The sequence below is a fragment of the Cetorhinus maximus genome, unplaced genomic scaffold (assembly GCF_964194155.1).
Source record: "Cetorhinus maximus unplaced genomic scaffold, sCetMax3.hap1.1 HAP1_SCAFFOLD_633, whole genome shotgun sequence".
Taxonomy (NCBI): Eukaryota; Metazoa; Chordata; class Chondrichthyes; order Lamniformes; family Cetorhinidae; genus Cetorhinus; species Cetorhinus maximus.
The window spans coordinates 53,933-76,264 of NW_027596575.1; the positions used below are offsets into that span (position 1 = coordinate 53,933).

The 22,332-nt window shown below is 51.6% G+C and overlaps 1 protein-coding gene across 1 annotated transcript in view; it reads right to left on the reverse strand.

Annotated features, from left to right (window-relative positions):
* Positions 1 to 22,332, reverse strand: part of cplane1 (ciliogenesis and planar polarity effector 1) — a 178,882-nt gene that overhangs the window by 19,875 nt on the left and 136,675 nt on the right. Inside the window, exons 38-44 of the mRNA XM_078535739.1 lie at positions 19,964 to 20,041; positions 17,387 to 17,517; positions 16,051 to 16,243; positions 13,292 to 13,536; positions 12,388 to 12,466; positions 8,008 to 8,556; positions 1,464 to 1,494 (exon numbers count right to left, since the gene is read on the reverse strand). Coding sequence (XP_078391865.1) covers positions 1,464 to 1,494; positions 8,008 to 8,556; positions 12,388 to 12,466; positions 13,292 to 13,536; positions 16,051 to 16,243; positions 17,387 to 17,517; positions 19,964 to 20,041 — 1,306 coding nt within the window. The remainder of the gene's footprint in view (positions 1 to 1,463; positions 1,495 to 8,007; positions 8,557 to 12,387; positions 12,467 to 13,291; positions 13,537 to 16,050; positions 16,244 to 17,386; positions 17,518 to 19,963; positions 20,042 to 22,332) is intronic.

The window sequence follows — 22,332 nt, forward strand, 5'->3', positions numbered from 1 at the left end:
GATAAACACACTGACCCGTGTTAGTCTGGGATAAACACACTGACCTGTGTTAGTCTGGGATAAACACACTGACCCGTGTTAGTCTGGGATAAACACACTGACCCGTGTTAGTCTGGGATAAACACGCTGACCTGTGTTAGTCTGGGATAAACACGCTGACCTGTGTTAGTCTGGGATAAACACACTGACCCGTGTTAGTCTGGGATAAACACGCTGACCCGTGTTAGTCTGGGATAAACACGCTGACCCGTGTTAGTCTGGGATAAACACGCTGACCTGTGTTAGTCTGGGATAAACACACTGACCCGTGTTAGTCTGGGATAAACACACTGACCCGTGTTAGTCTGGGATAAACACACTGACCCGTGTTAGTCTGGGATAAACACACTGACCTGTGTTAGTCTGGGATAAACACACTGACCCGTGTTAGTCTGGGATAAACACACTGACCCGTGTTAGTCTGGGATAAACACACTGACCCGTGTTAGTCTGGGATAAACACACTGACCTGTGTTAGTCTGGGATAAACACACTGACCCGTGTTAGTCTGGGATAAACACACTGACCCGTGTTAGTCTGGGATAAACACACTGACCCGTGTTAGTCTGGGATAAACACGCTGACCCGTGTTAGTCTGGGATAAACACACTGACCCGTGTTAGTCTGGGATAAACACACTGACCCGTGTTAGTCTGGGATAAACACGCTGACCCGTGTTAGTCTGGGATAAACACGCTGACCCGTGTTAGTCTGGGATAAACACACTGACCCGTGTTAGTCTGGGATAAACACGCTGACCTGTGTTAGTCTGGGATAAACACACTGACCCGTGTTAGTCTGGGATAAACACACTGACCTGTGTTAGTCTGGGATAAACACACTGACCCGTGTTAGTCTGGGATAAACACACTGACCCGTGTTAGTCTGGGATAAACACGCTGACCTGTGTTAGTCTGGGATAAACACGCTGACCTGTGTTAGTCTGGGATAAACACACTGACCCGTGTTAGTCTGGGATAAACACGCTGACCCGTGTTAGTCTGGGATAAACACGCTGACCCGTGTTAGTCTGGGATAAACACGCTGACCTGTGTTAGTCTGGGATAAACACACTGACCCGTGTTAGTCTGGGATAAACACACTGACCCGTGTTAGTCTGGGATAAACACACTGACCCGTGTTAGTCTGGGATAAACACACTGACCTGTGTTAGTCTGGGATAAACACACTGACCCGTGTTAGTCTGGGATAAACACACTGACCTGTGTTAGTCTGGGATAAACACGCTGACCCGTGTTAGTCTGGGATAAACACACTGACCCGTGTTAGTCTGGGATAAACACGCTGACCCGTGTTAGTCTGGGATAAACACACTGACCTGTGTTAGTCTGGGATAAACATGTTGACTCCAGGAGACTAACAGGACGTCCAAGATAAACAGGGACAATGGATGTTACACTAACCTCACTGTTTCTCTGCTCAGCCGGTTACGATCTGTGAAAGAATTACACAAAAACATGAGAAACTCCCTCCACTGAATTAAAGATTTCGAAATAAAATCCATCAAGGCTTCTGTTTCAACCTGTCACACCGTCTGGTCTAAAACACTTCAACTTTCTCCAAGTCGAGTATTGTTCAATCTCACACTCACTTGAGGTTCTGATCTGAGTGTTTACATACATCAGGGTTAGTGTTCTCTCACACTGCTGTGTTCACTGACCTGTTGAGGGGAGTATGGGTTAGTCACTCTGTCTCTCCCTGTCAGGAACGATTATGGATTGTGTTCTCACAGTGAGGTAATCCACAGGCAAGGTCTGGACGCTCACCTGGTTCTTATTCTAACCCTTTAATAGTTCAGTGCAATCTGTGACTGGTTTGATGCAGGTTCACAGGGTTGAGAGTACATGTAACCTGGATGGCTGTGACAAAGGTAAACTCTCCCCACTCAACCTCTCTCAGCCTTTGACCCAGTTGATCACACCATCCTCCTCCAACTCCTCTCCACTGTCGTCCAGCTGGGTGGCTCTGCTCTCTCCTGGTTCCATTATCTATCTAATCATTGCCAGAGAATCACTTGTAATGGCTTCTCTTCCTGCTCCCACACTGTTATCTCTCCCAAGGATCAACCCAGGCCCCTCCTATTTCTCATCTACACTCTGCCCCCCACGACATCATCTGAAAGCACAGTGTTAATTTTCACGTGTACACTGATGACATCCGGTTCTACCTCACCACCACCTCTCTCGACACCTCCATTGTTGCTAAATTATCAAACTGCTTATCCAGCATCCAGTACTGGATGAGCAGAAATTTCCTCCAATTAAATATTGAGAAAACTGAAGACATTATTTTTGGTCCCTGCTCCAAACTCTGTCCCTCTCGTTTCCGACTCCATCCCTCTCCCTGGCAACTGTCTGAGATTCAGCTGTTTGCTGCCTCGGTGTCATGTCGGACCCCGAGATGAGCTTCCAACCTCATAGTTGTGCCATCACTAAGACCCCCTATTTCCACAGTCATAACATTGCTCAACTTCCCCCAACCACCACCCCCGCCAACCCCCCAGCTCAGCTCATCTGCTGCTGAAATCCTCACGTGTGCGAGTCTAGACACTGTCTGCTCGAGACCTGACCATTCCAACACACTCCTGCTAGGTCACCCACATTGTCCTCTCCGTAAACCTGAAGCCATCCAAAAGCCTGGTGCTTGTTTCTTATTTATCTATCACCCCTGTGCACACTGACCTATACTGGCCCCCAGTCCAGCAACACCTGAATTTGAAAACTCTCACCCTTGTTTTCAAATCCCCCCATGGCGCTGCCCCTCCTTATCTTTAATGCCCTCCAAACCCTTGACCCGTTGAGATATCTGGCATCTTGAGCACCCCCAATTTTAATCATTCCTCCACTGGTGTCCGTGCCTTCAGCTGCCTGGGTCCCAAGGTCCTGGAATTCTCTCCCGCACTTTCCTCCTCTAAGACACTTCTTAAAACCTAGCGCTTTGCTCAAGCTTTTGGTCATCTGACTGAACATCTCCTCGTGTGTCTCAGTGTCATTCTTTGTTTTATAACACTCCTGTAACATTAATGATGCTATACAAATAAAAGCTGTTGTTGTTGGATGTAGAATGTGCTTCCCTCACTTGGTGAAAATATCTCTCATTGAGCAGGAACTGTTCCCTCAGCCTCATCCCATCTCCTCAGGAGGTTTCAAACGTTCTCTCTTTCCCCTATTACCATCTTTATTCCCATTCAGATTCCAGGTGACTGAAGGTCAACGACCACTCGGTGCATTCAGCCAGTCCCAGAATCTCATCTCTCCTCCCTCAATATTTTCTCCAACTCCCAACGACTCCATTCCACACACTCCCCACCTCACTGCCCCTGTCCAGCTCACTGTCCCTGTCCAGCTCACACTCCCCACCTCACTGCCCCTGTCCAGCTCACACTCCCCACCTCACTGCCCCTGTCCAGCTCACACTCCCCACCTCACTGCCCATGTCCAACTCACACTCCCCACCTCACTGCCCATGTCCAACTCACACTCCCCACCTCACTGCCCATGTCCAACTCACACTCCCCACCTCACTGCCCCTGTCCAGCTCACACTCCCCACCTCACTGCCCCTGTCCAGCTCACACTCCCCATCTCACTGCCCCTGTCCAGCTCACACTCCCCACCTCACTGCCCCTGTCCAGCTCACACTCCCCACCTCACTGCCCCTGTCCAGCTCACACTCCCCACCTCACTGCCCCTGTCCAGCTCACACTCCCCACCTCACTGCCCCTGTCCAGCTCACACTCCCCACCTCACTGCCCCTGTCCAGCTCACACTCCCCACCTCACTGCCCCTGTCCAGCTCACACTCCCCACCTCACTGCCCCTGTCCAGCTCACACTCCCCACCTCACTGCCCCTGTCCAGCTCACACTCCCCACCTCACTGCCCCTGTCCAGCTCACACTCCCCACCTCACTGCCCCTGTCCAGCTCACACTCCCCACCTCACTGCCCCTGTCCAGCTCACACTCCCCACCTCACTGCCCCTGTCCAGCTCACACTCCCCACCTCACTGCCCCTGTCCAGCTCACACTCCCCACCTCACTGCCCCTGTCCAGCTCACACTCCCCACCTCACTGCCCCTGTCCAGCTCACACTCCCCACCTCACTGCCCCTGTCCAGCTCACACTCCCCACCTCACTGCCCCTGTCCAGCTCACACTCCCCACCTCACTGCCCCTGTCCAGCTCACACTCCCCACCTCACTGCCCCTGTCCAGCTCACACTCCCCACCTCACTGCCCCTGTCCAGCTCACACTCCCCACCTCACTGCCCCTGTCCAGCTCACACTCCCCACCTCACTGCCCCTGTCCAGCTCACACTCCCCACCTCACTGCCCCTGTCCAGCTCACACTCCCCACCTCACTGCCCCTGTCCAGCTCACACTCCCCACCTCACTGCCCCTGTCCAGCTCACACTCCCCACCTCACTGCCCCTGTATAGCTCACACTCCCCACCTCACTGCCCCTGTCCAGCTCACACTCCCCACCTCACTGCCCCTGTCCAGCTCACACTCCCCACCTCACTGCCCCTGTCCAGCTCACACTCCCCACCTCACTGCCCCTGTCCAGCTCACACTCCCCACCTCACTGCCCCTGTCCAGCTCACACTCCCCACCTCACTGCCCCTGTATAGCTCACACTCCCCACCTCACTGCCCCTGTATAGCTCACACTCCCCACCTCACTGCCCCTGTCCAGCTCACACTCCCCACCTCACTGCCCCTGTATAGCTCACACTCCCCACCTCACTGCCCCTGTCCAGCTCACACTCCCCACCTCACTGCCCCTGTATAGCTCACACTCCCCACCTCACTGCCCCTGTCCAGCTCACACTCCCCACCTCACTGCCCCTGTCCAGCTCACACTCCCCACCTCACTGCCCCTGTCCAACTCACACTCCCCACCTCACTGCCCATGTCCAACTCACACTCCCCACCTCACTGCCCCTGTCCAGCTCACACTCCCCACCTCACTGCCCCTGTCCAGCTCACACTCCCCACCTCACTGCCCCTGTCCAGCTCACACTCCCCACCTCACTGCCCCTGTCCAGCTCACACTCCCCACCTCACTGCCCCTGTCCAGCTCACACTCCCCACCTCACTGCCCCTGTCCAGCTCACACTCCCCACCTCACTGCCCCTGTCCAGCTCACACTCCCCACCTCACTGCCCCTGTCCAGCTCACACTCCCCACCTCACTGCCCCTGTCCAGCTCACACTCCCCACCTCACTGCCCCTGTCCAGCTCACACTCCCCACCTCACTGCCCCTGTCCAGCTCACACTCCCCACCTCACTGCCCCTGTCCAGCTCACACTCCCCACCTCACTGCCCCTGTATAGCTCACACTCCCCACCTCACTGCCCCTGTATAGCTCACACTCCCCACCTCACTGCCCCTGTCCAGCTCACACTCCCCACCTCACTGCCCCTGTATAGCTCACACTCCCCACCTCACTGCCCCTGTCCAGCTCACACTCCCCACCTCACTGCCCCTGTATAGCTCACACTCCCCACCTCACTGCCCCTGTCCAGCTCACACTCCCCACCTCACTGCCCCTGTCCAGCTCACACTCCCCACCTCACTGCCCCTGTCCAACTCACACTCCCCACCTCACTGCCCATGTCCAACTCACACTCCCCACCTCACTGCCCATGTCCAACTCACACTCCCCACCTCACTGCCCGTGTCCAGCTCACACTCCCCACCTCACTGCCCCTGTCCAGCTCACACTCCCCACCTCACTGCCCCTGTATAGCTCACACTCCCCACCTCACTGCCCCTGTATAGCTCACACTCCCCACCTCACTGCCCCTGTCCAGCTCACACTCCCCACCTCACTGCCCCTGTCCAACTCACACTCCCCACCTCAGTGCCCCTGTCCAGCTCACACTCCCCACCTCACTGCCCCTGTATAGCTCACACTCCCCACCTCACTGCCCCTGTCCAGCTCACACTCCCCACCTCACTGCCCCTGTATAGCTCACACTCCCCACCTCACTGCCCCTGTATAGCTCACACTCCCCACCTCACTGCCCCTGTCCAGCTCACACTCCCCACCTCACTGCCCCTGTCCAGCTCACACTCCCCACCTCACTGCCCATGTCCAACTCACACTCCCCACCTCACTGCCCATGTCCAACTCACACTCCCCACCTCACTGCCCATGTCCAACTCACACTCCCCACCTCACTGCCCGTGTCCAGCTCACACTCCCCACCTCACTGCCCCTGTCCAGCTCACACTCCCCACCTCACTGCCCCTGTCCAGCTCACACTCCCCACCTCACTGCCCCTGTCCAGCTCACACTCCCCACCTCACTGCCCCTGTATAGCTCACACTCCCCACCTCACTGCCCCTGTATAGCTCACACTCCCCACCTCACTGCCCCTGTCCAGCTCACACTCCCCACCTCACTGCCCCTGTATAGCTCACACTCCCCACCTCACTGCCCCTGTCCAGCTCACACTCCCCACCTCCCAGCCTCTGTCCAGTTCACACTCCCCACCTCACTGCCCATGTCCAGCTCACACTCCCCACCTCCCAGCCCCTGTCCAGCTCACACTCCCCACCTCACTGCCCCTGTCCAACTCACACTCCCCACCTCACTGCCCCTGTCCAGCTCACACTCCCCACCTCACTGCCCCCGTCCAGCTCACACTCCCCACCTCACTGCCCCTGTCCAGCTCACACTCCCCACCTCACTGCCCCTGTCCAGCTCACACTCCCCACCTCACTGCCCCTGTCCAGCTCACACTCCCCACCTCACTGCCCCTGTATAGCTCACACTCCCCACCTCACTGCCCCTGTATAGCTCACACTCCCCACCTCACTGCCCCTGTCCAGCTCACACTCCCCACCTCACTGCCCCTGTATAGCTCACACTCCCCACCTCACTGCCCCTGTCCAGCTCACACTCCCCACCTCCCAGCCTCTGTCCAGTTCACACTCCCCACCTCACTGCCCATGTCCAGCTCACACTCCCCACCTCCCAGCCCCTGTCCAGCTCACACTCCCCACCTCACTGCCCCTGTCCAACTCACACTCCCCACCTCACTGCCCCTGTCCAGCTCACACTCCCCACCTCACTGCCCCCGTCCAGCTCACACTCCCCACCTCACTGCCCCTGTCCAGCTCACACTCCCCACCTCACTGCCCCTGTCCAGCTCACACTCCCCACCTCACTGCCCCTGTATAGCTCACACTCCCCACCTTACTGCCCCTGTCCAGCTCACACTCCCCACCTCACTGCCCCTGTCCAGCTCAATGCCCCTGTCCAGCTCTCACTCCCCACCTCACTGCCCCTGTCCACCTCACTGCCCATGTCCAACTCACACTCCCCACCTCACTGTCCCTGTCCAACTCACGCTCCCCACCTCACTGCCTCTGTCCAGCTCACACTCCCCACCTCACTGTCCATGTCCAGCTCACACTCCCCACCTCCCAGCCCCTGTCCAGCTCACACTCCCCACCTCACTGTCCCTGTCCAGCTCACACTCCCCACCTCACTGCCCCTGTCCAGCTCACACTCCCCACCTCACTGTCCCTGTCCAGCTCACACTCCCCACCTCACTGCCCCTGTCCAGCTCACACTCCCCACCTCACTGCCCCTATCCAGCTCACACTCCCCACCTCACTGCCCCTGTCCAGCTCACACTCCCCACCTCACTGTCCCTGTATAGCTCACACTCCCCACCTCACTGCCCCTGTCCAGCTCACACACCCCACCTCACTGCCCCTGTCCAGCTCCCTCACCCTGTGCCCTTCCTCAGGTTCTTGAGCCCGTGCTCCTCTTCCCTGTGGGTTTGTGGAAATCTCTAACAGATTAATGTGGTTTAACTGCTTCATTCACTTGAGGGTCTCGAGCTGTTGAACAGAACCTGAGACAACTTCTCTCTACCACCCCCACCCCTCATTCTCACAGACCATCCATGTATTGAGTACAAGCAGCAGTAGTTACCAGCAGACTGATCAAACTCCTTGGCAGCGAGAGGGGTAGTGTGACGATGCCAGTCTACACACACAGGGAGTCCAGCGGCATGCTTGGCTTTCGAGTAACCCTGGTCTTCCACTCTCTTCTGTGCAGTGAGACGGGCTGAGAGACGGCGCGAGTCTGCAAACCTGGGGGATACAGCAGCAGCCTTCACGATCGGGTAACACCGGTCCCCAGCTCTCCCCGTGGCCGTGAGAGGGGGAGTGTGAGAACGCCAGTCTGTACACACAGCGGGTCCTGCAGCTGCCTTCATCTCTGAGTAACACCGGTCCCCAGCTCTCCCCGTGGCCGTGAGAGGCGGAGTGTGAGAACGCCAGTCTGTACACACAGCGGGTCCTGCAGCTGCCTTCACGATCGGGTAACACCGGTCCCCAGCTCTCCCCGTGGCCGTGAGAGGGGGAGTGTGAGAACGCCAGTCTGTACACACAGCGGGTCCTGCAGCTGCCTTCATCTCTGAGTAACACCGGTCCTCACCCCTCTCCTCAGCAGGGTCTGGTGGTGGGTGAAAGGCTGCTCCTACATTAAACAGGAAGACAGTGTGTTGTAATAGAAGCTGAGAACAGGCTGGGGAGAGAGCAGTAACATATGGGTCCAAGGCACTGCTTTGAGGACAGAGCTGTTGTTATGAATGTCCACAGCAATGTGCTGGGAGCCTGGGCAGCACAACATGAGAATGTGCTGAGTCAACTCATCACAACCACTCAGTGTCAGCCACCGAGGGAGAGAGAGGGAAAGTGGCAACAACCACTCACACAACCAGCGCAATTCAACTTAGCAAGACTCTCAGAAACTGGGAGAGTTTTTGACAATCTTCCAATTCTACAGAACAACCTAACAGGATGGCAAGTAGCTAGGTCATGAAGGCTCAGTTTCTTTTCCATTCTTTAGTGGGTGAGGATGTCACTGGCAAGGTCAGCATTTGTTGCCCATCCCTAATTGCCCTGGGACTGAGTGGCTTGTTACACCATTTCAGAGGGCAGGTAACACTCTGTGGGTCTGTAATGATGTGATTGCACTGGAGGGGGTGCAGAGGAGATTCACCAGGATGTGGCCTGGGATGAAACATTTAAGTTATGAAGAGAGGTTGGATAGACTTGGGTTGTTTTTGTTGGAGCAGAGAAGACTGAGGGGCGACCTGATCGAGGTGTACAAGATTATGAGGGGCATGGACAGAGTGGATAGGGAGCAGCTGTTCCCCTTAGTTGAAGGGTGAGTCATGAGGGGGCATAAATTCAAGGTGAGGGGCAGGAGGTTTAGGGGGGATATGAGGAAAAACTTTTTTACCTAGAGGGTGGTGACAGTCTGGAATGCGCTGCCTGGGAGGGTAGTGGGGGCAGGTTGCCTCACATCCTTTAAAATACCTGGATGAGCACTTGGCACGTCATAACATTCAAGGCTATGGGCCAAGTGCTGGTAAATGGGATTAGGTAGGTAGGTCAGGTGTTTCTCACAGGTCGGTGCAGACTCGGTGGGCCGAAGGGCCTCTTCTGCACTGTGAGATTCTGCCTGGAGTCACATGTAGGCCACACCAGGTAAGGAAGGCAGGTTTCCTTCTCTGATAGACATGAGTGAACCAGATGGGTATTTATGACAATCAGTGATAGTTTCATGATCTCCATCACTGAGAATAGCTTTCAATTCCAGATTGCTTAATTGAATTCAAATTCGACCAGTGGCTGTGGTGGGGTTTGAATCCATGGCTCTAAGGAACTGGCCTCGGCTGTTGATTACTGGTGACCACTGACATTACTACCACACCACCATCCTCCCTAGGTTAGACACTAACCTTTCATCTCTCAAGTATGCTTCTTGATTTAGCCCTGATTGTTGAGATCAAAGTTGTCTGTCTTCATGGTATCTCCATCCAGTGAAGTAAGGACCTGTAATCTCCACCCAGTCACTCATTGCCATGGACCCACAGCACAAAATTATCAGAAAAAAGCTAACTAAATTCAGCATAAAGGCTTAAAAACAAGTGCAGCAAAAAAGAAAATGTCACATTGGGATATTAGAGGCTGTGGCACCATGAGACATGTAGAGGGAGCTTTACTCTGTATTTAACCCCGTGCTGTACCTGTCCTGGGAGTGTTTGATGGGGACAGTGTAGAGGGAGCTTTACTCTGTATCTAACCCCGTGCTGTACCTGTCCTGGGAGTGTTTGATGGGGACAGTGTAGAGGGAGCTTTACTCTGTATCTAACCCCGTGCTATACCTGTCCTGGGAGTGTTTGATGGGGACAGTGTAGAGGGAGCTTTACTCTGTATCTAACCCCGTGCTGTCCCTGTCCTGGGAGTGTTTGATGGGGACAGTGTAGAGGGAGCTTTATCCTGTATCTAACCCCGTGCTGTACCTGCCCTGGGATTGTTTGATGGGGACAGCGTAGAGGGAGCTTTACTCTGTATCTAACCCCGTGCTGTACCTGTCCTGGGAGTGTTTGATGGGGACAGTGTAGAGAGAGCTTTACTCTGTATCTAACCCCGTGCTGTACCTGTCCTGGGAGTGTTTGATGGGGACAGTGTAGAGGGAGCTTTATCCTGTATCTAACCCCGTACTGTACCTGTCCTGGGAGTGTTTGATGGGGACAGTGTCAGGGGAACTTTACTCTGTATCTAACCCTGTGCTGTACCTGTCCTGGGAGTGTTTGATGGGGACAGTGTAGAGGGAGCTTTACTCTGTATCTAACCCCGTGCTGTACCTGTCCTGGGAGTGTTTGATGAGGACAGTGTAGAGGGAGCTTTACTCTGTATCTAACCCCGTGCTGTACCTGTCCTGGGAGTGTTTGATGAGGACAGTGTAGAGGGAGCTTTACTCTGTATCTAACCCCGTGCTGTACCTGTCCTGGGAGTGTTTGGTGGGGACGGTGTAGAGGGAGCTTTACTCTGTATCTAACCCCGTGCTGTACCTGTCCTGGGAGTGTTTGATGGGGACAGTGTAGAGGGAGCTTTACTCTGTATCTAACCCCGTGCTGTACCTGCCCTGGAAGCTTCACTCTATATCTAACCTATTTTGCAACAGATTTTAGTTCTGCTGCTGGCAACACACTTGGTAAAGATGGTTAAGAGTTCATGTCCTTTCCCAGAATTTACGCACAGAAATAGAGGTTTAAGCCATGTTCAAGCACTGAGGGAGCACCACATGCCCAGAGGGTCAGTACTGAGGGAGTGCTGCACTGTCAGAGAGTCAGTACTGAGGGAGTGCTGCACTGCCGGAGGGTCAGTACTGAGGGAGTGCTGCACTGCCGGAGGGTCAGTACTGAGGGAGTGCTGCACTGCCGGAGGGTCAGTACTGAGGAAGCACTGCACTGCCGGAGGGTCAGTACTGAGGGAGTGCTGCACTGCCGGAGGGTCATTACTGAGGGAGCACTGCACTGCCGGAGGGTCAGTACTGAGGGAGCACTGCAGTGCCGGAGGGTCAGTACTGAGGAAGCACTGCACTGCCGGAGGGTCAGTACTGAGGGAGTGCTGCACTGCCGGAGGGTCAGTACTGAGGGAGCACCGCACTGTCTGAGGGTCAGTACTGAGGGAGCACCGCACTGCCGGAGGGTCAGTACTGAGGGAGCACCGCACTGTCTGAGGGTCAGTACTGAGGGAGTGCTGCACTGTCAGAGGGTCAGTACTGAGGGAGTGTTGCGCTGTCCGAGGGTCAGTACTGAGGGAGTGCTGCACTGTCAGAGGGTCAGTACTGAGGGAGTGTTGCGCTGTCAGAGGGTCAGTACTGAGGGAGTGTTGCGCTGTCCGAGGGTCAGTACTGAGGGAGTGTTGCGTTGTCTGAGGGTCAGTACTGAGGGAGTGTTGCGCTGTCTGAGGGTCAGTACTGAGGGAGTGCTGTGCTGTCTGAGGGTCAATACTGAGGGAGTGCTTCACTGTTGCAGGGTCAGTACTGAGGGCCACATTTTTTAAAATTTGTTTACGCGATGTGGCCGTCGCTGGCTGGGCCCAGCGGCAGTGAAGGCACGGTGATATATATCCAAGTAAAGATGGTGTGTGGCTCTTAAAGATCTCATGACATGATTATAAGAGGATCAGGTGTCTCCTGAGCAATGTTCATCTCCCCGTGAATTATCATTCATTAAGCAGCTGTTATGGGATGTTGAAGTGCACTGCTCTGCTCATTGAGGTCAATTAAACTTCAAAACTAATGCATAATTCAGAAAATAAATACAAAATGATGGGATAATCCAGGATTAGAACTGCTTCCCTTGTCTGTCCACTCATTTGTCAGATACTATCTCCAGAGAAACTCTCTCTCTCTCCCTAACCTTCCTCATTCCCCCTCACTAACAGCTGATTATAAGAGTTGGTTACTCAGAACAGTGGTCTTGGAACAGTAACAAAACTCCCATCATACCTGCATCCCACGTTCTGGAATATTCCACTGGCTCCTCAGGATCCATGGCACTGTTCAGATGTTCAATGGTGTTTATTAGCTGTTCGAAAGAGCAGGAAGAGGGTTAGTCTAAGCAATCTAAAGAATGACTTATCGATGACTTGATATCTGATGAAGAGTCCTGGAGTCAGATATGGAGGTGAAGGGGTAGTAGAGTTCAGGGTCATCATCATAGAATGGTTAAAGCCAGAATGAGGCCACTCAGCCCTATGTGTCCATGCCGGCTCTCTACAAAAGCAACCCAGTTAGTCCCACTACCCCAGCTTTTCCCTGTAACCCTGCAAACCTTTTTCTTCAGATAACCATCCATTTCTCTTTTGAAAGCCTCGATTGGCCCTGCCTCCACCAGGCCGTATATTCCAGATCCTAACCACTCGCTGCGTGAAAATGTTTTTCCTCATGTCGCCATTGCTTCTTTTGCCAATTACCTTAAATCTGTGCCCTCTGGTTCTCGATCCTTCCACCAATGGGAACAGTTTCTCCCTATCCACTCTGTCCAGACCCCTCAGGATTTTGAAAACCTGTCAAATCTCTCTTCAACCTTCTCTTCTCCAAGGAAAACAGTCCCAGCTTCTCCAATCTATCCTTGTGACCAAAGTCTCTCATAAACCTTATCTGTATCTTCATACTTTCACTTCCTTCCCAAAGTGTATCATTCTTTATACCTGACTAGCAGTGTGAGCGAGAGGATTGTTGGAAACGGTAACACTGCCTATTGTTCACTATTTATTAATACAACTTTCAGGGGTCTAGGCTGCCAATGCTCAGGTTGCTCTGTGTTTACAGTCCATTCTCCCAGTGATGTGTCGGTAGTGCAGGGCTAGTCAGGGCCATCGTGGTGTTCTCGCAGGCCATCAGCCCTTACCATCTTGGTGTTGGCAAAGTCCTGTTCCATGTTCACTGCCATGTCCTGCAGGGCACTGAGCTGATGCTCCATTTCACTGAGCTGTGCCCTGACCCGCTTGGTGCCCACAGAGTGGGCAGCAGCTTGTGGAGGTGTCGACAAAGGTGCGCTATCCTGCTGCAACAATCTTTCTGTTAGGTGGTCTCCAGCGAGCTGCTGCTCCCAACCTTCACTCCAGGCCTGGGCTCGGCTGGGGGACGGGCTGCCTGAAAATAAAATGACATAAACTTCATGTGAACAGAAAGCTCCACTGGTCCAGCCTCAAGACAACTCGTCGCTCAGGTGGAATTGGCTGCTGTTCACCGTGGCTCACTCACTGTAAACAAACACACACAGCTTCCAACATACCAACAACACTAACAGACCATTCAGCCCCACCAGTCCGTGTTGGTGTTCACCCTCCCTCCACACCAGCCAACCATATTCACTCACCTTGTTCCCAAAACCCTTCATCACAATAAATGGGAAGATACTGAGAGATGTAAAGGATATGAGGGGCCTTGGAGTGAATGTCCACAGATCCCTGAATGTAGCAGGACAGGTCAATAAGGTGGAGAAGGCAGCATATGGAATCCTTTCATTTATTAGCTGAGGTATAGAATATAAGCGCAGGGAGGTTATGCTGGAACTGTATAAAACATTAGTTAGGTCACAACTAGAGTACTGTGTGCAGTCCTAGTCACCACATTACAGGAAGGATGTGATTGTATTCGAGAGGATACAGAGGAGATTTACGAGGATGTTGCCAGGACTGGAAAATTGCAGCTATGGGGAAAGATTGGAAAGGCTGGGGTTGTTCTCCTGGGAACAGAGGAGGCTGAGGGGAGATTTGATCGAGATGTACAAAATTGTGAGGGACCTGGATAGAGTGACTGGGAAAGGCCGATTTACTTTCACAGAGAGGTCAGTGACTAGGGGGCAGAGGTTTACAGCGATTGGGAGAAAGGTTAGAGGGGAGCTCAGGATGTTTTTTCACCCAGAGGGTAGCAGGGGCCTGGGACTCACTGACTGAAAGGGTGGTAGAGGCAGAAACCCTTGACACATTTAAAAGGCGTCTGGATATGGACCTCAAGCGCTGTAACCTGCAGGGCTACGGACCAAAGGCTGGAAAGTGGGAATAGGCTGGGTAGTGGCGCCTTCCTCGTTGGACTGGATACATACTGAAGAAAATTCTCCTGAACGCACTCTCGGAACTCTAGCCCTTCTCTGCCCTTTACACTAATACTATCCCAGTCTATATTCGGGTAGTTAAAGTCCCCCATTGTAACTACTCTGTAATTTTTGCATCTCTCTGTAATTCCTTGCAAATTTGTTCCCCTACATCCTTCTCACTAGTTGGCGGTCGATAGACTACACCGAGCAATGTAAATGGCACCTTTTTTGTTTCTGAGCTCGAGCCAAATAGATTCTGTCCTTGAACCCTCTGGGACATCCTCTTTCTCCAGCACGGCAATGTTCTCCTTAACCAATACCACCACCCCTCCTCCTTTCCTTCCTTTCATATCTTTCCTGAACACCTTGTATCCAGTCTTTGCCAATGACACACATGTCCCATATACAATTATTCTAAAAAATTAAAAACTTTAAAAAAAAAATAGTCCCATGGTTAGATACAGAGTAAAGCTCCCTCTACACTGTCCCCATCAAACACTCCCAGGACAGGTACAGCACGGGGTTAGATACAGAGTAAAGCTCCCTCTACACTGTCCCCATCAAACACTCCCAGGACAGGTACAGCACGGGGTTAGATACAGAGTAAAGCTCCCTCTACACTGTCCCCATCAAACACTCCCAGAACAGGTACAGCACGAGGTTAGATACAGAGTAAAGCTCCCTCTACACTGTCCCCATCAAACACTCCCAGGACAGGTACAGCACGGGGTTAGATACAGAGTAAAGCTCCCTCTACACTGTCCCCATCAAACACTCCCAGGACAGGTACAACACAGGGTTAGATACGGAGTACAGTAGTAAACTGCCCAGAACTGGTCGAATTATTCTCTGACTAGAGCCCTGTACAGTTTGATCATCCTCTCTAGCCTGTATTTTACTGTTCTGATGATTTAGCTGAACTCCCTATGGGCAGGATTCACTATTGCTCTGCGTTGATTAGTTATTTGAACATTGAGTTTACTGAGGGTCCTGGTATCTTACAGCCTCATCCTTTTCCATTTCAACACCACTCGTGCTGTATGTATTTGAGATTTGCCCTTTCCATGCCAATATTCTACACTGACTTGCTTTAAGTTCCATTGCCCACTGGTCTGTTCACTTGGAAATTTTGTCCAACTCATGAACATACAAACTAGGAGCAGGGGGAGGCCATTCAATAAGATCATGGCTGATCTGATTGTGACCTCAACCCCACGTTCCTGTCTACCCCTGATAACCTTTCGCCCCCTTGTTAATCAAGAATCTATCTCGCTCTGCCTTAAAAATATTCAAAGACTCTGCTTCTACTGCCTTTTGAGGAAGAGAGTTCCAAAGACTCACGACCCTCTGAGAGCTACTCATCTATTTAGTTTATTGTTGTGTATTCTTGGTCTCTTCAATCTTTGCACCGAGCTGTTACAGCACTCTTCACTGTTCCTTCCCATGTCCAATTTGCCTGCAGAATCTTAGGTATCACTCCTGTGCTGTTTACACTGTGTCTATCACACACGGACCAGGTCTATTCTTCCTCAATAACTGCTGTCATCTTACACAGGTCCAGTACTCACCCTGCTGCTGGCACGTATCTGGAGGTACAGCATTAGTGACAGAGGCGGCCATGAGATGTAGTCCAGCTATGGATATGTCTTCTCTTTCTGATGAGGGCATTAGTTCAGGAGCACTTGTAGTAACAGGAAGGCTGTTCAGCAGTTCTCCAGCATCAATGTCAATAACATTGAGGAATTTGTGACCAGACACCAGCTGTGAAATCCAAGGCACACGGTAGGAGTTAGAGGAGAGATGGGACAGTAACACGCCAACCCACTCTCCAAATCACTGACCTTCCTTTGCACCATATCCCCAACTCCACCCACTCACCTTTTCCCCATATCCCTCAGTCCTAATTCTCTCCATGAACGCTTGAAGCCTCTTGATCACTATTTGCACAGCCTGTTTCAATGTTCCCCAGTAGCTTCCTCCACAACTTAACCTTCAAGTGAACAAACTGCCTATTTCCCAGTGCATTCTTTATGAAGAGTAACAGCAATTGCAGGTAGACATCATGGTCTCCTATACCAACAAGTCTAGGATGAGCTGGCATTTGAGGTTTTGATGTAACATATCAAGCTTTGTAGAGAATATAGGCTGCAATCTTGAGTACATATGACACGAATCCCTTCCCTAACAGCACTGTGGGTGTATCTACATCACTTGGATTGCAGTGGTTCAAGAAGGCAGTTCACCACCACCTTCTCAAGGGGAATTGGGGAGGTGGTGTCATAGTGGCATTGTCACTGGACTAGTAATTCAGAGGCCCAGCATAATGCTCTGGGGACCCAGGTTCGAATCCCGCCATGGCAGATGACAAAATTTGAATTCAATAACAATCTGGAATTAATAGTCTGATGATGACCATGAAACCATTACCGATTGTCATAAAGACTTTAGGGAGGGGAATCTGCTGTCCTTACCTGGTCTGGCCTACATGTGACTCCAGACCCGCAGCAATGCATTTGACTCTTAAAATGCCCTCTAAACAAAGGCAATTAGGAGTGGGCAATAAGTGTTGGTCTAGCCGGCGGCGCCCACATCCCATGAAAGAATAGAGAGGATGACCCCAGATTTAGACCCATTAGTGATTCCTCACTTATTCCAATATACTGAATTTATTCTACATTGCAGCTATCATTAATCACAGGAGGTCCTCAATCAGGGCTTACCCATGTCTTACTGTGGGCTGCACATCTGCATTTTCTGTGGATCTTGCAGTTTGTGATACACAACACTAAACTTCAAGGAGAGAGAGGTGGCAGGTGCTGAATGGCATATTCTCCTCTGTCCCATGTCTGAATATTGTACTGACACTAAGCATTAACTGAAACTTAGAGCTGCTCTTCCACTTACTTGGTCAGGTGTTGCCTGATTAGTCGGAGCGACGAGAGGCTTCTGACATGTTTCACTCGGAAACCGAAGGTTCATGAACACATCTGGAGGTACAACCTGGACCAGAGGGACACTGGCTGATGTGGTTTGTACTGTAAAGCAAGCACAGCAAACAATCAGACACTTAATAGAGTGCAGTCAGTGTGCACCACCTACAAGATGCACTGCAGGAATTCACCAATCCTCCTTCCACAGCACCTTCCAAACCCACGACCACTACCATCTAGAAGGACAAGGGCAGCAGATAGATGGGAACACCACAAACTGGAAATTCCCCTCCAAGTCACTCACCATACTGACTTGGAAATATTTCACCGTTTCTTCACTGTCACTGGGTCAAAAATCCTGGAACTCCCTCCCTAACAGCACTGTGGGTGTACCTACACCACATGGACTGCAGCGGTTCAAGAAGGCAGCTCACCACCACCTTCTCAAGGGCAGCTAGGGATGGGCAATAAATGCTGGCCCAGCCAGCGAAGCCCACATCCTGTGAATGCTGAAAATAAAATCTGTCCACCAATGGAGTCACTGTTAGCCAATCAACATCGACAGCTTCTAATAGCTCAATTCAATCATTAAATGATTCCATGGGAACAGAGTCCCTCTCTTTGGGCTGTATTCGTGTAATGTAGACACTGATGTCAATCTGCTCCCGTCCTATTCGAAGACATGGAATCCCATGTTTGGTGGGATTAGCAAGAGCTGGATAGACTCTCTTCAATAAAAACTTGCATTATATGGCAACTTTCACATCCTCAGCAGACCCCAAACTGCTTCACAGATGAGGAGATACTTTCTGCTGTGCAGTTACTAATTGCAGAAGTTAACCTGCATAAGCAAGATCCCAAAAGTAGCAATGATGGCCCAGTCAGTGCTTCCTATGAGCCTGAAGTTAATCCTGCATTTAGATAGAATCTTTGTCTTAGCCTCTGCCCAGTATTCTTATACAGTCTATCCCTAATCTCACTGTAATGCAGTGCTGTTCTCAAACTGGCCCAGGGCAGGAACTGCTCCCTATCTCAGGCTAGCCCAAGATGGAGCTGCTTCCCAGTCTCAGACCGGACCAGGACAGGCAACTTACGCGGTCTCAGACCAGACCAGGACAGGCAACTTACCTGGTCTCAGACCGGACCAGGACAGGCAACTTACCTGGTCTCAGACCGGACCAGGACAGGCAACTTACCCGGTCTCAGACCAGTCCAGCACAGATGACACTACCGGTCTCAGTTTGACCAAGGGCAGGAGGCTCCACTGCTCTGGGATCAGCCCAGAACTCGAGCTGGTCTCGGTCTGGGAGCAGCCCAGGAAGGAGACTCTGCCTGTCTCGGACCAGCCCAAGCTGCTATTGCCACTAGTAACTGGTATCTAATGCTTTTTAAGAAAGAAATGGAACAGAGGAATATTCAAAAGGAGGAACCACCGCCCCAGCCTCGTCCCGTCTGGTTGGGGTGAGGGGGGGGGGGTGAGCTGCTGTCAGCAGGGTGGCTAACCAAAGCTGTGGGGTTACTCTGTCATGTCGTCGGGAGATCACTTACCTGCTGTCACAATGCAAAATCACCCAAATATTAACTGAATACAAGCTGTTTCTATCGCAGACACTGCAAACGCAAGCCAGAAACAGCGAGTAGAGGCAGAACAAGATGTCACAGTGAAGTCTAACACAGACCCTCCTCAGCAAGACTCCCGATTCAAAATACACACAGAATATCGAACACAACAGGTGTGCCTCTCACCCGTGGGTCTGCTACTAAATAGCTAGGCTGTGAATTATTCATTCTCTGCATTATTTAAGGGAACAGGAGAAAGAGGAGGAAGGGAACAAAGAGGTAGAGAAGCACAGACAGAGAGAGAGAGCTAGACAGAGCAGAGAAAGAAAGAGCAGGAAATAAAAAACCAGAGGATGGGGAGAGAGAAAGGAGGAAAAGTGTGAGGGAGAGGAGATCTCGAGTGATGGGGGGGGGAGGTGGGGGGAGATCTCGAGTGATGGGTGGGGGGGGGAGGAGGGAGGGGGGAGATCTCAAGTGATGGGGGGGGAGATCTCGAGTGATGGGGGAGGGGGGGGGGCGGGGGGGAGAAAGAGGGGGGAGATCTCGAGTGATGGGGGTTGGGGGGACATACACACACACATTCTCCTTTCCAGAATACAAGGACAGAGTGGATGGATAGAGACTGGAAACATCAACAGTAGCCAGTCATGGGACTCTGACTGAAGTGAACAATGTTTTACTGCTTCCATGCACAAATGTATAATTAAATGAATGAGAGTCATAAGGTCATAACTGCACAGATTAAGGCCATTCAGCCCATCAAATGTGGGTGAGTATGTGTGACTCTGATGGATTGTCCCAGTAGAGAGGGCCTGCTCTCAGTCAATGGTGTCAGTCAGATTGGAACGGGGATGTGGTGACATCGGCTTTGCCTGAACATGTCCTGGGACACGGTTTATACTTGTTGAGGTATACAGTCTGTACGAGGCTTCCCTCACCTACTGACAACTGAACCATAAAACAACACAAAGCAGAAGGTGAAAGGTCAAACCTGCTGTAGCAGTGACTGCCTGGCTGTTCTTGATCTCAGAGCAGGTGACGATCCCAGCATCCTTGTAGGATTTAGCAGCTTCAGAAGACCAAAAAAGGAAATACAGCAGTCAGTGAAATGCCATGGGAGGGAGGGAGAACATAGAAACACTGAATATCCAAACACTCGGACACTTTGAGTAAAAGCCAGATAGGAGAGACAGCAGTAAAGTCAGACATGTCCAGGAGAGATTTGCCTAATGCCCATTGTTCAGCTAGTTTTTCCCTCCAATCTTTCGTTCCAGTCTATCTGACCCAGCTCCGTTCCTGCCCCATTGAAGTCGGCTCTTGTCCAGTTAATTATTTTTACTCTGGATTGCCTATCGTCCTTTTCTATCATCATCCTAAAAACATACAATACAATGATCACTGTCTCCTAAATGTTCCCCCACTGACACTTGATCTACTTGGCCCACCTCATTTCCAAGAACCAGGTCCAACAGTGCGTCTTATCTTGTTGGATTGGACACATACTGCTGTAGAAAATTCTCCTGAACACAATCTAGGAACTGTTGCCCCTCTCCACCCTTTACACTATCACTGTCCCAGTCTACATTCGGGTATTTAAAGTCACCCATTATAACTACTCTATAATGCTGCATCTCTCTGTAATTCCCCTGCAGATTTGTTCTCCTACATCCTCCTCACTAGTTGGCGGTCTATAGACGACACCGAGCAATGTAATCGCTCCCTTTTTGTTCCTTAGCTCGAGCCAAATTGATTCTGTCCTTGAACCCTATGGGACATCCTCTTTCTCCAGCACTGCAATGTTCTCCTTAACCAATACCACCACCCCTGCTCCTTTCCTTCCTTTCCCATCTTTCCTGAACACCTTGTACCCGGGAATATTTAATGCCCAGTTCTGCCCTTCCTTGAGCTAGATCACTGTTATCGCCACAACATCATATTTCCACATGGCAATCTGCGCCTGTGACTCCCCAATCTTATTCACTGTACTCCGTGCATTCACACACATGCACAGTAACCCTGATTTAGATTTTGTTACTTTCTCCCCTATCCCGACTTTACCTATTAACTTTCTATTCTCTATACTAGTGCTATCTGTCCCTCTCAGTATTTTATGCACCCTGGTATTCCTCTCTAATATTCTCTCCTGGTTCTCACACCCCTGCTGAGTTAGTTTAAACCCTCCCAGCAACACTAGCAAAACGCCCCACAAGGAACTCAGTCCCAGCTCCGTTCAGGTGCAACCCGTCCGGCTTGTACAGGTGCCATCTCCCCCAGAGCCAGTCCCAGTGCCCCAGGAATCTAAAGCCCTCCCTCCTGCACCATCTTTCCAGACACACATTCATCTGCCTTATCCTCCCATTTCTGTACTCACTGGAACATGGCACTAGGAGTAATCCGGAGATTATTACATCTGAGGTCCTGCTTGCTAATTTTCCACCTATCACAGAATCACAGTGCAGAAGAGGCCCTTCGGCTCATCGAGTCTGCACCAACACATGAGAAACACCTGACCTACCTACCTAATCCCACTTACCAGCACTTGGCCCATAGCCTTGAATGTTATGATGTGCCAAGTGCTCATCCAGGTACTTTTTAAAGGATGTGAGACAACCCGCCTCCACCACCCTCCCAGGCAGCGCATTCCAGACCGTCACCACCCTCTGGGTAAAAAAGTTTTTCCTCACATCCCCCCTAAACCTCCTGCCCCTCACTTTGAACTTGTGTCCCCTTGTGACTGACCCTTCAACTAAGGGGAACAGCTGCTCCCTATCCACCCTGTCCATGCCCCTCATAATCTTGTATACCTCCATCAGGTCGCCCCTCAGTCTTCTCTGCTCCAACAAAAACAACCCAAGTCTATCCAACCTCTATTCATAACTTAAATGTTTCATCCCAGGCAACATCCTGGTGAATCTCCTCTGCACCCCCTCCAGTGCAATCACATCCTTCCTATAATGTGGCGACCAGAACTGCACACAGTACTCCAGCTGTGGCCTCACCAAGGTTCTATACAACACCAACATGACCTCCCTACTTTTGTAATCTATGCCTCGACTGATAAAGGCTAGTGTCCCATATGCCTTTTTCACCACCCCACTAACATGCCCCTCCGCCTTCAGAGATCTATGGACACACACGCCAAGGTCCATCTGTTCCTCAGAACTTCCTAGTGTCATGCCATTCATTGAATAGTTCCTTGTCAAATTACTCCTTCCAAAGTGTATCACCTCACACTTTTCAGGGTTAAATTCCATCTGCCACTTATCTGCCCATTTGACCATCCCGTCTATATCTTCCTGTAGCCCAAGACACTCAACCTCATTGTTAACCACCCGGCCAATCTTTGTGTCATCCGTAAAC